The sequence below is a fragment of the Pelobates fuscus genome, chromosome 3 (assembly GCF_036172605.1).
Source record: "Pelobates fuscus isolate aPelFus1 chromosome 3, aPelFus1.pri, whole genome shotgun sequence".
NCBI classification, from domain to species: domain Eukaryota; kingdom Metazoa; phylum Chordata; class Amphibia; order Anura; family Pelobatidae; genus Pelobates; species Pelobates fuscus.
The window spans coordinates 27,163,794-27,178,718 of NC_086319.1; the positions used below are offsets into that span (position 1 = coordinate 27,163,794).

At 36.0% G+C, this 14,925-nt stretch overlaps 1 protein-coding gene across 7 annotated transcripts in view; it reads right to left on the reverse strand.

Moving 5' to 3' along the window:
- PTPRZ1 (protein tyrosine phosphatase receptor type Z1) overlaps positions 1-14,925 on the reverse strand; it is a 163,050-nt gene that overhangs the window by 20,690 nt on the left and 127,435 nt on the right. For 5 of the 7 annotated variants that reach the window (XM_063446822.1, XM_063446821.1, XM_063446820.1 and 2 more), the window contains 11 exons: positions 13,028-13,113; positions 9,957-9,977; positions 9,730-9,826; positions 9,174-9,256; positions 7,858-7,992; positions 6,276-6,410; positions 5,631-5,794; positions 5,322-5,457; positions 3,590-3,736; positions 2,811-2,904; positions 1,184-1,257 (listed from right to left, as the gene is read on the reverse strand). In XM_063446822.1, the coding sequence (XP_063302892.1) occupies positions 1,184-1,257; positions 2,811-2,904; positions 3,590-3,736; positions 5,322-5,457; positions 5,631-5,794; positions 6,276-6,410; positions 7,858-7,992; positions 9,174-9,256; positions 9,730-9,826; positions 9,957-9,977; positions 13,028-13,113 (1,172 nt within the window). The remainder of the gene's footprint in view (positions 1-1,183; positions 1,258-2,810; positions 2,905-3,589; positions 3,737-5,321; positions 5,458-5,630; positions 5,795-6,275; positions 6,411-7,857; positions 7,993-9,173; positions 9,257-9,729; positions 9,827-9,956; positions 9,978-13,027; positions 13,114-14,925) is intronic. The other 2 variants (XM_063446823.1, XM_063446818.1) reach the window with 1 other exon arrangement.

Here is a 14,925-nt window from a genome sequence, read left to right on the forward strand (position 1 = left end):
TTCCCCTTCCCTCGGCAGCTTTCTAGATATCATCTGTTTTGTTACTACATTAATTGACATACAAAGGGTAAACAAGGGTAAAGACATAAATACATTTAGACATATTAACCCCTTAAGGACACATGAAGGAAATATTCCGTCATGATTCCCTTTTATTTCTGAAGTTGTGTCCTTACGGGGTTAAAACCCTCTCTTGTGAGAAGGAAAGTTTGTATATTCACTCTTCAAAGAAAGAAAAAAAAACTATTTTCCGGAGCAAAAAGCTCTGCCTTTTATCTAAGGTGTAAGGAAGAGTGTGAGGCCAATTTATATAGTTAAAGAGAAAATAAAAAAAAAATATATAAAAAAAAATATAGAATCACACATTTATATATACAGTTATGTACAACTATTCTATTATTTAATTTTATAAACAAGTATATTTATATACTCTTATCTATTAATCTCATTATATAAGGGAAAAAAGTTGATCCATAAGTTAATTTATATATTTTCCTTTATCTTTCTCTTTCCTACTGATATCTATGATCGCTTTCTTTTTTTTTTCTCTGAATTCCTCTCTTTTTTTCTTTTTCTGTTTTCTCTCTCTGTCTTGGTCTCCTATCTGCTACCCTTTATTTTATTGATCTTGTGAATATTCAAATATGAAATAGGAGAAATATAAATAAAGGTATTTAGAAAAAGGAAGGAAAAAAATATGTATAAAGTGGACAGATTGTGTGTATGTTGAGATAAAATGGAATAAAAGTGTTTCCTGTGTAGATCTGTGATGTTTTGTATTTATAGTGTAATGTAGCTGGCTCATTTGTTAGTGTATGGTGTTGGAAGAACAAAACAATGCAATGTGATGATTCTCGAAAAAAATAAAAAAAGTTGTTGTACAACATTTTGATGTGTGAGTCTTTCCACAAACATTGTCTGTAGTAGTGTCAAGTACATTGTACTAAATTAATGATGTAAAGCAATGTAACCGTTTTTTAAGAAAGCGCTCTAGAAAATATACTGAAATATACTGGAAAAAATTGAATGGAAAAAATCATTATTTTGGCAATTGTGGAAAACAGACAATAGTGGGTACAAATTTCCAATTTTGTTTTTCAAATTCTTCTAATTCACAATGTAAATTTTAATTCTCAGAAATTCAAAGTTCAGTGAAAATGTACATAAAAATGGAAGGGCTTACCATAACATATGAAGCATTTATATAATCTGTTCCTTCTCCAGCCAAAGATGAAAGACCCACTCTTGATCTTTCAACTGTAAAGACATAAAAAAAATGAATGTGATGGGTTCCACTTTGCTTTAGATTACAGAAACGTATTGATATGTATTAGCAGTATAATAATGTTCTGAAAATAATAATAATGTAACTACAAAGAATAGTAGAAGATATACATTACATTCTTACACGTCATGTTTAATTTGGTGCTTGACAAGCGCTAGGGTTTTCCACTCTTGAAAACGTTACAAAAACGTAAACATATTTTTTTATAGAGCATCTGTGCATGTACTACATTTTCTGAGGAAGTCCTAAAGAAGATCAGGTTGGCTCCCAATTATGTCAGCTTGGTCACTAATTGTGCCACTGTGCAGTCCTTGTATTGTGAATCGGCGGCGAGGCTCATCTTCCTGTCCGCCCGCACCTCCCATGCCTCACCCTTCTGTCAGTCCCTACATTGGCTTCCTATAAAATATAGAGCTCAATTTAAAATTCTGGTTCTTGCTTTCAAATCTCTACATAATGCTGCTCCCACCTATCTATCCTCCCTTATACACAAGTATGTCCTGTCTAGGCCCTTACGATCTGCTGAAGACTTACGTCTATCTTCTGTCCGTACTCCAACCTCTGATGCTCGTCTTCAAGATTTCTCGAGGGCTGCACTGTTCCTGTGGAACTCGCTTCCCTCCTCCGTTAGATGCTCACCCTGTCTCCACTCCTTCAAAAAAATCATTAAAAACCCACTTCTTCATAAAAGCGTATCAATTAAACTGTTAATAGCTCCCGACTGATTCCACTTCTGCAACTGTCACTAGTCTAATACTATCCTTACCTTTTGTGTCATTTTACCCCACTCCCTCTAGTATGTAAGCTCATTGAGCAGGGCCCTCAACCCCTCTGTTCCTGTGTGTCCCACTTGTCTGGTTACAGCTACATGTCTGTTCGTCCACCCATTGTAAAGCGCTGCGGAATTTGACGGCGCTCTATAAATATCATAATAATAATAAGTATATTTATCAGAGGATACTTAATCTTACCTTTAAATTCCATGTGACTTTTTCTAAACAATAATTATCCACTAGCATATTTTTATTCAATATATAAAACATGACTGTATAAAAAAAAATGCTTTCATGTAGATTTTTGATTTTTTTTGCTAATCATATAAAAACAAATTTAATTAGTCATATTGATCGCAAGTAATAAATTCCCAAAGATTTACCCTAACTGGTATCTTTGCAGAATTCATGCACAGATGACGAGCACAACCAAACTTTTGAGTTTAGTAAATAAACCATACTATGAAATTATTATTTGCAACGTTCAATTCTTTTTAGATGATCTCATGTGGCACTATCCAAATATTGGCTTTCTGTGTTGTAGTGCTACTATGTTTATGAAATATTTCAAGGTTTTGATTTATTTATTTCTAATTCTGAATTTGTATTCTGTATCTGAAAATTGGAAAATGTGTCCTCAGTATGACTCATAAGATCAAAATAATAATCGCCATTGTGGAGGCATTTATTCTAACTATGCATAAACAGCAGCAACATTTGTTGAACAAACAAAAGACTGGATTTACAGATACCCGGCATGACAGATGAAGTTCGGTTTTTGTCCCTGTTTTGTTGTTTCAAAGCTGTGGAGTAGTCACATTGGAGGATGTTAGGTTCACTTAATAGCTAAAAAATAAATAAAAAAATAAATAAAAAGAAACAGATTTCAATAAACACTTTATTGACATGGTCTATACAAATATTTCATTTGTAACTTAACATGCAATTGAAAAATGCTGTATAAAATAACATGTTTGCAACAATGTTTTATATGAATTTCATAGAAACGGAACATCGGGTCATTAGGGATTTCATAATCCAAGTTTTCCTTTAAGCTAAATGTCTCTGTGCTGTGGAATTTTTGTTATAAAAAATGATATATTGTGTCTCCGCCTGTTTGGACCAAAACATGAGCATTGTCTGCTTTCTGGGGTTAAAGTGTGCAAGGCTTCCTGTAAAGAGCCGTTGCTTTTCTTTGAGAACACATTCCAGTAACGAAACAATAAGGAATGTGCTTCTGTATCCCATTCATCCCGTAAGAAAGATTTGTCATTGTGTAAACTAAAGCATGTCATTTCGACAGAATTCTCTGCCTCTAACAATGTGTTACAGAACACATTAGGATGTCCAATATGGGATTCGTGATTAGGCCTTTTTACTAAGCTCAAGGTAAATGCTATTGTAAATCTAGAAGGTCATGTATTATAATCTCTACAATCTGCCCTCAAGTCTAATATTCACCAAATAAATACAAGAATGAGAACATCACTATTGATTCAAGTGCAGGTAATATGAATAGCACATGACTTACCTTGAACTGTGTCTCTAGTCTTGATTTTCCAGATGGGCCCGTTGTTAGCAGTGCATTTACGTAAGCATGAATTTGATTCTCTGGTACCTCTGTTTCCCTGCTCAGTATAGCCTCGACCAGGGCATCATGAATGAAGATGTATTGCTCCTAAATGTGTAGGCAACAAATGTTAGACTTTTCTTAAATTCAGCTTAGTTGTACTCACTCATTGTTTTCATTGTAAACATGAATATATGAATATATTGGCTTTTATGTTGGCACTGAGAGCTGTAAATCAGTCTGTATTAAGTAGATGTGTGTCAAACAAGCCCTGGCTGAACCATTTCTTTTCAGTAAAATAATTTAGGCAAAATAAGGAAGGGAGCCATATATGGGTTACTTAAGGTATCCATATGAAATACAAAAAAGTCAAAACAGTGTACAAAACCTGCCAAGAAGAATCAACAGAGCAATAGATAAAGTGGCTACTGTACTAGGTTTTTCTTATAAACATTCATCATTTTTCATACACTTGCATACCTTTAGGGCTCTATATTATGAAAGGGAAATCTTAATGTGATATTTTGTGACTCGAAAGATAACTTGGGTAACTCAATGACAAGGCCAATTTAAGGTCAAAATTATAGTTTGTGGTTATTTCTAATTACAAGCAAAAAAGTAATCCAGCAACACCAGGACATATTCAAAAGGGAATACATAATTCTTTAAGACTTGGGTAAAGCAATCTTGAAACATTGCTTGGTCCAACTGTGATGGTGGAGTAAAAGAATCCATTTCCTTTGACTTAATTTGCCTTTTATTTGACTATTGGAACAATGGGAGAGTTTTAGAGTGCAAAACTGTACGTGGTTACACATTTAGTATTCCATATTTGTTGGATGTGTCTGAACGGTTCCATTCACCTGAGAAGAGTGGCGTTCAGTGGGAGAAAACTCACACAACCAACTGATATACGTTACATGAGTTATTCTATTGTTTTTCGTACTCCCGAAAGAGACCGACTGCTCCGCCTGAATTCATGGAACTCTTTTGGGCAAGTGCCTTGTGTGCAGTCGGTCTAAACTATATCCAGGTGGCGTTTCGGCTGCGTTCATGGGATCTGAGTGCTTTCTGGATATGTTGGGCGCTTAGATACAGGCTAGCCGGGTATATAGTACTCGAGGGGGTACCTTATTGTTAAAGGGGTGTTTTGTGGTGTTTATTAATGTACATGTCATGAACCTGAGAGGTAATGTAATTATGTTGTGTACCTTGTCACTGTTCCCTCTCAGGTCCAGTGGTGAATATCCCTGAAATGAGTTACAGTAAACCCCTTGCATGGGGGCACACATAAAAGGCCATGTGTGGCTCCCATTAAACAGTTGACTCCCAGAATTGGGATTTATCTGCTGAACGCTCTGCTTCATGGTTTTTATTCTGCCAGTAAAGATATTGAGATTTATGTTTACAGCTCCGCTACAGTTCCTTTTTTATTTCTAAAGATCCACAAGTATTTAACCATCCATAAAGACATCACCTTGGGCTGTCACTGTGATAAGATTTACTCCACAATATCAAAGTCAAAGTTCTCTAGTACTTTTTATTGAATTCATATGTGATAAAAATCCATCTGGAACAATTATAACTATTTTCCTAAAGTGAAGACATTCACAACATGTGTTTCTAATAACATAACTTCTTATTTAAAAAAAAAAAAAATGCTCGTTATGATTTAACGTAGAATATTTTTTACCTCTGTCTGTACTAGGTAATTTCTTTGAGAACGAATATGCTTCAAGAATCCAAAAATGTTGACTGTGCCCTCTTGCTGAATCTGCTGTAACATACTATCCAGCACAATATAGGTACCGGTTCTTCCAACGCCAGCACTGTATGTAACAAAAGGCGGGTGGCAATAATGATTTATGAATATGTTTTAAAGTCATTTCTTTGTAATGATTCAATGTATTGTGTTTCTGGGAAGAACATACTAAAAATTATGTAACTGTAAAATAACCAGGAGAGAGAACATTGTTTTTTCATAAAAGGAAAAATGACCTACCTACAGTGCACAACGACTGGACCATTGCTATTACTCTTTGTAGCTGCAGCCTTTCTCACAAATGTAAGTACTGGAAGAGAATATTCAGGAACACCCATATCTGGCCACTGAGTGTAGTGATATTGTGTCACTGTGCGTTCACTCATTCTACCTTTCTGTGATCCCTGATAAAGAGATATTATTTTTAGATGTTAATAGACATATATCACATAACCATGTTGACGAACACATAAAGACACCTTTTATAGTTGGATCAACGTTGGCCGTTTCTACATCTTTCTTCCATAATTATTTATATTATTTGTACAGTTCTTTGATTGGAATGAGTTGGACTATTGGCCAAAATTGACCAGGTGAAAGAATCCACCAAGTATGGTATCTCAACGGGAATTGCAGAACTTATAAAGTTATCAACCAAGCTACCAACTTACCAAATTTGGTGTCTAGTGAATAAAGTATAAAAGCATCATGCACATATAAAGTATTCATGACCATTTTTATATTAAAAGGTTTTTGGGTGCCCACAATGAAAGGATGTCAAACCATTGGCATGTACTGAAAACAATTGCTGTTGTCTTGCGTATGTGCACTGGTATTTGGTGGGTTGTCCAGTCTTACACAATGGGATAATAGTAAATTGGCAACCTTTTTAGTCTTGGTGTTTCCAATGGTAAATGTCCGCACGGTGTAGTAGGCCAGAACATGTGTACTCTTCTGGGTAATCAAGAACCCTCCATATTCCTCATTGCCATCACTAGGCCAATACTGGTCACACTTCCTCTGAAATATTTAAAAATATGAAAACCAATCATTAGCAAACACCATTTACAATTCATTATTATTGTTATTATAAACCTTGTGATGTACATTGTAGCTTATAGATATTGATTTGCATGATTAAACTACTGCCCAATACTTTTATTGAAATGTCTACTAGCAGAGGGTGGGATAAGTGTTTTATACCTCATGGTCTCTTCTTGTTAAAGTGCAGCATACCTACCGGCCAAGAAAATCAGCACAGGGGGAAACATGGTGGGGAGGGAGCAAGGCATAATGCAGGTGAGCAATTGTCCTGTCCCCCCACCCCCACACAATTCACCGTGTAATAATGACTGGAAACATAGCAGAATGTATAGCAGACAATATTTTCAGTTTGGCTATTTTTACTTTGAAATTAATATGAAATTCACTTTGAATTCACTTTGAAATCTCAGTTTAGTGAATAACCCTGTTTATGTGAGGGCTTTAATTTGCCATCATTTTTTGGTAAATCACATTAATTGTTGCTGATTTATCGAGAAACTATGAGAAGAATCACATTTTATTAGCAATCAATCAAGAAATACAACATAGCACACTTGGTTACTCGTACATAGTTACACTGTAATTCAGACTAAAAAAAAAAGTCTGAAGTTCATCAAGCTCAGACTTTCATATATCGGTTTCTGCTGTCCATACAAAATACGTAAATTTCTTCGGAGATATGAATTTTGGCCGAATTGCAAATCAGCCAAAACCTGAATGTACAAGTCTACTCTGAGGTACTCCACATATCATTTCTGTCCAACTTGAACATTTCATTTGTTCATTAACAATCAAGCTCTGCACTACATTTTTAACCAATATTTAATCCAACAACAACATTTTAGTTTAAGCTACTTGATTTTAATTTTAATAGTCACCTTTTTATGGAACAATATCAAATGCTTTAATAAAATCAAAGTACATCACGTCTACAGCTGCAACTTGATCTTTGTCTATAATAGAATGTATTAACCACGTTTGACATACTCTGTCCTTCATAAAATGATGTTGATTCCTACCAAACATAGTTGTTGGCCATTAACCCTGTTCATAGGCTTGAAGAGATGTCCACCATTATATGTCAATTCTGTGCAATTCTGTCCAGCCTTATCTGACCATTATGTGCTTATTCTTTGCACTTAGGGCAATTCATTGGCTTAGAGTGTTACCTGACTTCTGGAGAGGCTCGGCGCCCAGTGGCACACAGGTAAGAGGGAAAACGCTTGTAAAACAGTTTGCACTATTACCGGGGGATAGTGCAAAGAAGCGGGCTGTACTGGCTATGATGCTTGGAATAACCCTTTAATACACATTATGGGTGATTCCAAAGTGTATTTGATGGTTTAATTGGCAGTTTCCCTTTAAATGTAAATATGGTTTTAACATTTATGTCCATTTTGTAATCATGTATGAGATTACTTACTCTTCCCTTTTCCACCAGGTTAGTGATCATCACAATGAGTTCCACGTTGTGCTCCCAAACCATCCTCCAGAAATCTTCTGCTGTTGATTTTAATGGTCCTTGAGCAGCAATATATGCTTTTGGTTTCTTGTATCCCTGTTTTCAGATGAAAGACATTACAATTATTATCTACAAATAGCAGGTTTATAGCTGCATTAAATGGCTCCAAATTAAGAGAACACTAGCAACCAAACCTTCTTCTCGATTCTGTAAGTTGCCCATTTTCATGTGAAAGAGTTTTTGAGAAGTATATAGAAGTAACTAACTGGAAAGTGGGTTTCCCATAGGAAAACGCTTCTCTATGGGGAGCCTTCAACGTCTCCATGCAGAGCTTGGAGACAATGAATGCCAGTGCTGCTTAATGTGTAGCACTGGAATTGGAAGCACCTCTAGTGGCCGTCTGTGTGACTTCCACTCGAAGTGTTACTAGACACCTATGTACATACTGCCTTTTCTCTGAAAAGGCGCCATTTACATTGATAAACCTGCAGGGAGAGGCTATAGGCACCAGAACTACTACATTAATCTGTAGTGGTTCTGGCGACTGTAGTGACGTTTTAACTCCTAAATGGCAAAAGATTGAGCACCTTTTAATATTTTATATATTTACAAATAATTCTAAAATGCTTTGGTTGTAAATTCTATGAAATACCTCTCTTATAGTATTAAGTGCTTGGTTATGATGTCATGTTCCTCAAGCCTCTCTATTTAGAAGATGTAAAGGATCACTAGTGTGCATATTTGGGATTCTGTTCCTGTTGACCAAAGATGCTCACACTGAGATCATCAATCTTATTTCACAACCCTAGGCAAGACAGTTTAAGGAGGAAAATTCGGTTTTCAGGGGTAAAAAAAGACTAATGAGGTTTGAGGTTATTGTGCTTTGAAATAGCTAAACAGGTTTAATGAAGAGTTCAAAAGGATGCAAAAGGCAGGGAGTTGGAAAATGGTTGGGGAGAGGTAAAAAGATGGGAGAGAAAGGAAAAGTTAGTTAAGAGAAAATGAGGAAAAGGAAGTTGAAGGAAAAAGCTGGAAATTGAAATAGGTGAAACAGATGAAGAAACAAGGGTTTGTGGAGAGAACGACTACAAAAAAATGTCCTGTGTAGATTGCGACCAAGATGGGTAAGGATAAAGAGAAAAGCTGAACACAAAGAAATAATGAGAAATGTTTAAGGTAAGGGACAGCGATGAAATTAAGTTAAAAAAAAAAGATGGGAAATAAACTGTAATGTAGAAATGAATAGAAACATATTTGGCACATCATTGATCACTTACATCAACATAATTTGCATTGATGTAATCGGTTGCCTTTCCATCTTTTTCCGCCAGCTGGGAAAGTTTAACTCTGCTGTGATCATCTGCAAATAAATATAAATTACTTCTTTTTAGCACAAAACCTAATCTCCTACAGTCTTTATGTTCCACAGATAAACAGAATATATACATTTACAAAATTAACACATTTTGGCACAGCAGGATTTGCAAAGATACAACTGAGATAAAAATATATTTCTAAAGCTTGTTTTTCACTTGGTAAATCTTATTGTCATTTTGGAACTAAGACACAAATCCCTTTATTTCTGCTTATTTATTTTTTTTGCAATTTTTTGAAACACATTTATTTAGTGCTTTCTTTTAGTTTGATCATTACAGGTGTGTTTCCCGATGTACAATAAAGATACAATTTCTCACTATAGATAATTATTTATTACACTGAAATGCCTTTCAAATATTACGTCAAGATTAACAGCACACATATACCAATACATGCACACATAAACACAAAAAGAAAATTATCAGTACGTCTAAAAATAGTGAAATATTAACTTACAAGCGACAATGTTTATATATCTGTTTTTATTCTTATTGTCTGGATGGTTGGAGCTGTCTGATGTTATGCCCAAGTCAGCAGTGCAATTCTGAACCTCCTGGAAATAAGAGATCATAAAAAAAAATAAAAAAAAATATTAATTATATGATGAATGGTACGTATTAGTAACCGAGATTTAAAGGTAAAATATGTTACTGCAATAAGAATGTGCTCTGAAATAGTCTTACCTCGTAGTACTCTTTCAGTGTCTAATGGGAAGTGAATACAAAAAAACATAAAATGAATTTCACAATGCAAACCGTTGAGGAGATGGTTACTGAAACATCAAATGGAATAAATCAAAGTATAAAAAGGCAAATGAAAAGTGGAAAAGTTTCGATATGTATATAGAAACAAAATGGTTGGTAAAATTAAGAGATCTCCATTGCTTTCGGATTTTCAGTGAGTGAATGGAAATCTCGAATCTGTGTCAAGATGATTTTTTTATCTGTATTTTCTATGTATATATTATTTATTTCAAGTTATATCAGTCTTACACAGAAAATTATCAACATAATTTTATTTGGAATCACAAAACACAAGGGAAATTTAAATAAAAGAAAAATAGTTCAATGAAGAATTAAAGATAATACATATTGTGTACATACAGACTGATTAAAGGCTATAGATCGGACGATAATATAGAAAATAGTTGGCATTCAGTCAATATGAGCTAGGTAAATATTGCATATGTATATCATGGTGCTACCTGCTGCAGAATGAAACCTGGCTACCTACTTGCTCCTGGCAGGGCTGTATTTTCCATGAGGCTAACAAGGAATTTGCCTTGGGTGGCACTTTCCTGGGAGTGGAAGAAAAAAATGCACCCAAATGCCCCGACAGATGCCTTGTTTGCCTCATGTTCTGGGAGGCCCAAAAGCTGACTGGCTATCCACCCTAGGGCCCCTGAAGCGGGATCTGGGTGTTGGAGGTGGGCTGCAAAGGAGTGCTGATCACTATGGTCTTTGCTGATATGCTCTCTAAAGTACCCTGAAGTGAGGCCTGGAGCCAAAATATGATGTCACTCCGGCCAAGGCATCACTAAACAGTGAGCAAGGGAGCAGAACAGTAGGATCAGATCTCCCTCACTGCTTCCATTGTGCACACACCCACCCAACCGGCAGTGAAAGCATCCCCACTGGACCCCATAAAAAGAGAGTGGCAGGGAGGCTGGATGTATTAAAATAAATAAAATAATGATAATAATAATTTGTGAGTGTGTCAGTGTGTGTGTGTGGGGGGGGGGGGGGAAGGAGGGGGCAGTGAGTGTGTATGTGTATCTGTCAGTGAATGTGTGTGTCTGTCAGTGAATGTGTGTGTCTGTCAGTGAATGTGTATGTCTGCCAGTGGGAGTGTATGTCTGTCTGTGAGTGAGTGTGTGTATGTGTTTGTCATTGAATATATATGTATGTCAGTGTGTGTATTTGTGTCAGTAAATGTGTATGTGTGTCTGTCAGTAAGTGTGTATGTGTGTCAGTGACTGTGTAACTGCGAATGAGTATGTGTGTATGTCTGTGAATGTGTGTCTGTGTGTGTGTAAGTGAATGTGTGTGTCTCTCAGTGAAAAAATGTGTTGGTTAAACAGTGTGTGTGCCAATGACTGTGTATCTGGCAGTGAGTATATGTCAGTGTATGTATCAGTGAGGACGTGTGTCTGTCAGACAAATTGTGTGTTGGTGTTAAACAGGAAGTGGTGCTCCTTGACAGGAGGAGGGGGAGCACATTTAGATTGGGGTGGTGCCTTAGGTTTGTAATGCCCAGGGCATCAAAAAAACAAAATACACCATTGCCCCAGTCCCATTTTACTGCAGAAGTCATTTTTCTATTATATTTCTATATTTGATTGTGTTCAATTATTGTACTTATTATTGTGTTTTATTGTGACATTACATTTGCTTTATCTGTTGATGGCTAAGAAAGAGAGAACATGTGCCAGCAAGTAACTCTGCAATAAATTTGTTGTCAGTGTTACTGGTGTAAGCATTTCATGGTTTAATGATTAAGGTGGTGTTTTAAGTGGACAGTAACTATAATAACGTCATCTCTTACCTATGGTCTCCAAGGCAGTATTGTGCCTATTATACCTGGCTCCAACCTCAAGCCCAGTCCAAACTTTCCCTAGCCTTTTACCATAACTATAATTGTTAACTATTGCCTTTACTCAAAGCCAGACCTCAAAATTGATATATGTACAGTATGTTCTAGTGGTATAGGGATTCAGACCAATTTATGAAGATTGAATGAAAACAACTTTTGATTAAGAGGTTAAAAATGACACAAAAAAATCTTAAATAAATACATTTTAAAAATGAAGTGCTAAGAATTGGTGGCATAAAGTGGCACAATATCGGCTATTTCACAATCTCCATGTGGTCATCATTTTCTAGGAATTAATTGTTTAACTTTTAGTTTATATTTAGAAACTTATTTTTTCTTCTAAACAGGAAAAATCTGAAGGCTGGAAAATATGGTTTGCACAGAAACAGATTATGATCATTTATGTTTCAGGTCAATATAACATATCTGTATGGTCACTTGAAATAAAATGACTACAAAATAAGGGATGTTTTATGCCAATGTCTATCCTACAGTAGGGTTGCATGTAATTCAGAATACCGCAAAGGTTAAATAATGTTTACCAGCATTACACCTTGGTGTAATTTAAATCTCTATAAAAATATATTATGATAGACAGAACTCGAAAAAAATAAATAAAATTACTTAAGGGACCACTATAGTGCCAGGAAAACAAACTTGCCCCCACCCTCAAGGTTCCCCCTCCAGCCAGGCTGAAGTTGGAGGAAGGGGTTAAACACTTACCTTTCTCCAGCGCTGGGCTCCCTCTCCTTTGGACATCATCGGCTGAATGCGCATGCATGGCAAGAGCCGCACGCGGATTCAGTCAGTCCATTCACTGACAGTCCATTCTCAATGCTTTCCTATGGACGCTGGCGTCTTCTCACTTTGAAAATCACAGTGAGAAGCACGGAAGCGCCTCTAGCGGCTGTCAATGAGACAGCCACTAGAGTCTGGATTAACCCATATGTAAACATAGCAGTTTCTCTGAAACTGCTATGTTTACAGCAGGCAGGGTTAACACTAGAGGGACCTGGAACCCAGACCACTTCATTGAGCTGAAGTGGTCTGGGTGCCTATAGTGGTCCTTTAAGTGAAAAAAGGAAAATAAAACAATTGCTTATTGCCCAGGCAAATATAGAAGTTCAATACTTGTAACACCATTTGATATTGTAGAGTGTACCTCAAATTCTTCTGTAAATCCATTTTTTGAATGAAGTTCTCGAACATGTTTAGGAAATTGCTTTATAGGAACTGCCCCGATATCATCTTAAAAAAAAAAAAGAGAATATTTATTTATTACTTTTTAAACAGCAGTTCAACAAAAAAAGCACTTTATCGGCTAGCCCTATAATGTCATTAAAACAATGCATGGTGGGGCATCTTGGACGTAAAAACCCAAGGGCAGAGTACAGAATATTTGATAGAGTCCTAATCTCAACATCTGAGGAAAGGGATTTAGGGGTGATTATTTCCGATGACTTAAAGGCAGGCAGACAATGTAACAGAGCAGCAGGAAATGCTAGCAGAATGCTTGGTTGTATAGGGAGAGGTATTAGCAGTAGAAAGAGGGAAGTGCTCATGCCATTGAGACCTCACTTGGAGTATTGTATGCAGTACTGGAGACCGTATCTTCAGAAGGATATTGATACCTTAGAGAGAGTTCAGAGAAGGGCTACTAAACTGGTTCATGGATTGCAGGATAAAACTTACCAGGAAAGGTTAAAGGATCTTAACATGTATAGCTTGGAGGAAAGACGAGACAGGGGGGATATGATAGAAACCTTTAAATACATAAAGGGAATCAACATAGTAAAGGAGGAGACTATATTTAAAAGAAGAAAAACTACCACAACAAGAGGACATAGTCTTAAATCAGAGGGGCAAAGGTTTAAAAATAATACCAGGAAGTATTACTTTACTGAGAGGGTAGTGGATGCATGGAATAGCCTTCCAGCTGAAGTGGTAGAGGTTAACACAGTAAAGGAGTTTAAGCATGCGTGGGATAGGCATAAGGCTATCCTAACTATAAGATAAGGCCAGGGACTAATGAAAGTATTTAGAAAACTGGGCAGACTAGATGGGCCGAATGATTCTTATCTGCCGTCACATTCTATGTTTCTATGAACAATTAGCTAAATGATTATTAACAATTGAGTGCAATGGCCAAATTGCGATACAGTGGCCCCCTCTCTGCCCACAAAATCCACAAGCCAGCTTAATTTAACATATCTGAAGGCTATTGAGCAAGCACCGTGTGTGTATAATGCATTTGAGTTATTCACCCTTCCTAGTCCATGTTTTGCAATTGTCACTGGGCTTTACAATTTTAATAAAAGTGAAATGTGAACATTTACATCTGATTTTTTTTTTTTTGAAGCAACTTTTCTTGTGGATGACCGAGGACAACTGGAAGTCGAATCCTGGAATTGGAGCACCTGAATTCTACTTTAATTTTATGTCTACATGCATGGTGAAATCTTAACAGTCTTCGAAATGTTCTTCTTTCCTTGCGGGATTGTACCTTTCAGTGATTACAGGGCAAGAAACTATTTTTGTCCAATTCCTATTTCACTCTTCTTGCAGACAATGTTCACAAATCCTAGTTCACGGGCTTGTTTCGTGACTATATTCTTCAATGTATCCTGCACTTTGAGTGGAATTTGCGACTATACACTATATAAATACGATAACACTATATAAACTAAAGATAATGTTTTATTACTGCATTGATTATATGTATGCCTTTATGTAAATATACAAGCACACACACATATTCTTTATTTCAAAATCTATGTATTTATGGAAACAACATTTTTATATCAATAGTTTGATATTTATATCAACAGATGTTCACCATTTTGACCACTTAATTGCTTAGACTTCAGTTAACGAGAATTTGTTGATATGAGATTAGCATCCATCTGTTGTGTTTCATAGATGGATGGAAATGAATACTAAAATTGAATTATCTAGTCAGACTTCGAAAGAAAAATTCGCATACGTGTAATTCCACCTTCACACTTAAAAGACAGCATCTGGTGGCAGGTGAATATTTTATAATTAGTTTCAAATACATTA